The 1,501-nt window shown below is 41.6% G+C and overlaps 1 protein-coding gene across 1 annotated transcript; it reads right to left on the minus strand.

Annotated features, from left to right (window-relative positions):
* Nucleotides 1-6: 6 nt before the first annotated feature.
* LOC105001223 (small ubiquitin-related modifier 2) lies at nucleotides 7-468 on the minus strand. The gene has a single exon (XM_010857390.1). The coding sequence runs from the start codon at nucleotides 394-396 to the stop codon at nucleotides 109-111; it is 288 nt and encodes a 95-aa protein (XP_010855692.1). The 5' UTR covers nucleotides 397-468; the 3' UTR covers nucleotides 7-108.
* Nucleotides 469-1,501: the final 1,033 nt, after the last annotated feature.

Consider the following 1,501-nt stretch of genomic DNA (forward strand, 5'->3'; position numbering starts at 1 on the left):
TACTGTAGTAGTCAGGATGCGGTTGGAACCAAATTGCGGTTTTCTAATTGAGAATGTCTTCTTGGTCTGGAGCAACAGAATTCTGGAGTAAAGTAGCAGGTTCCCTTTTTAGTAGACACCTCCTGTCTGCTGCTGGAATACATCAATTGTATCTTCATCTTCCATCTCCAACTGTGCAGGTGTGTCTGTTTCATTGATTGGCTGCCCGTCAAATCGGAATCTGATCTGCCTCATTGACAAACCCTGTCGTTCACAATAGGCTTTCATTAGTTTACTAAGTGGTGTATGCCTCTTAATCTTAAACTGCACCACAGAACCATCCTGCCCTGCCACCTTCAAATTAATATGATCGTTGTTCTCAGTCTTGACTCCTTCCTTGGGCTTTTCGTCCGCCATGGCGAGCGCCGGAGTCTCCTCAGCTGCCGCTTCACAAAAGAGGTACCAGGTCCGCACGGAACGAGCCAGAAACAATCATCTTTTCATACCTCACTAGAAATTAATTAGCTTGTCTCCTGCAGACCAGTACTAATATTATCAGAGGTGATGTCTCAACTCCTGCTCAGTTCTAGGCTGTAATTAATAATCAGGCTATTTCTCTGTCATTCCGTGACTGCTGGGCAATCTCCTTTCACTAATGGCTTCTTTATGTTACCACAGGGCAGACAAGCTTCCAGTGACCCTCAGGCTTCCACAGGAAGTTTTAGCCAGATCTAATCACTATGGGTCTCCAGCAGACACACTCTCCTCCCCATCCCAACATTGTTATCACCCAAATGAAACTGTTAAAGGAATAGAAACGTCACAAAAGTGTACAGTTTATGAACCAATTGTGTACACTTCAGCAGGGAACAGTTTTTCTTATTGAATACTTACAAGATTGTTACCTGCCTTATCTCCTTTGGGCTGCGTCCCCCAGTTATGTGTCAGTTTACCAGAAAGCTGGTGTTCCCTGAAGCACAGAACTCTCAACCATTGCCTCAATTCACTTCACTTTAGCAATGGTGCTTCCTGGATGGTGTACATATTTGTAATACATATAAAGTTCCTGATATCATCAATTTTGTATTTAATAAAGGGATGTGAGACCACTGCACTTTTTGACAATCGGTATAATATTAGTTGTTAATATTATTTCATGGGAGAAGTCAGTATCTTCTTTGGATTAAATCACAGCTGCCTCAGGAATATATGGGAATATTCCTAATCAGTTTTTGTTCTTGGCCCAGATCATAAACAATATTCACGATCTCAAGTGTACAGAGAACTTAGTTATAGCCTTGACATATTTTTCCATGAACTGTTTAAATACCAACAGAGTCTCAATGTACCTGGCCAGGAAAATAATTGATTTATGTTCATGTCTATTGGTGACCTTCCATAGAAAGAAATTAAGAATCATTTGAGTATAAAGAGGGCTCAAAAAAAAACCTTGTGTGCACCAGGACCCAGAGACCCCACAAGAGACTGAGCCAGACCTGCCTTTGAGTGTTTGAGTATCTTC

This window comes from Bison bison, unplaced genomic scaffold (genome assembly GCF_000754665.1).
Source record: "Bison bison bison isolate TAMUID 2011002044 unplaced genomic scaffold, Bison_UMD1.0 scf7180017854874, whole genome shotgun sequence".
Taxonomy (NCBI): Eukaryota; Metazoa; Chordata; class Mammalia; order Artiodactyla; family Bovidae; genus Bison; species Bison bison.

Bases quoted from the DNA above. Each gene is read 5' to 3' on its own strand.
- LOC105001223 (XM_010857390.1), bottom strand. From the start codon at position 396: ATGGCGGACGAAAAGCCCAAGGAAGGAGTCAAGACTGAGAACAACGAT.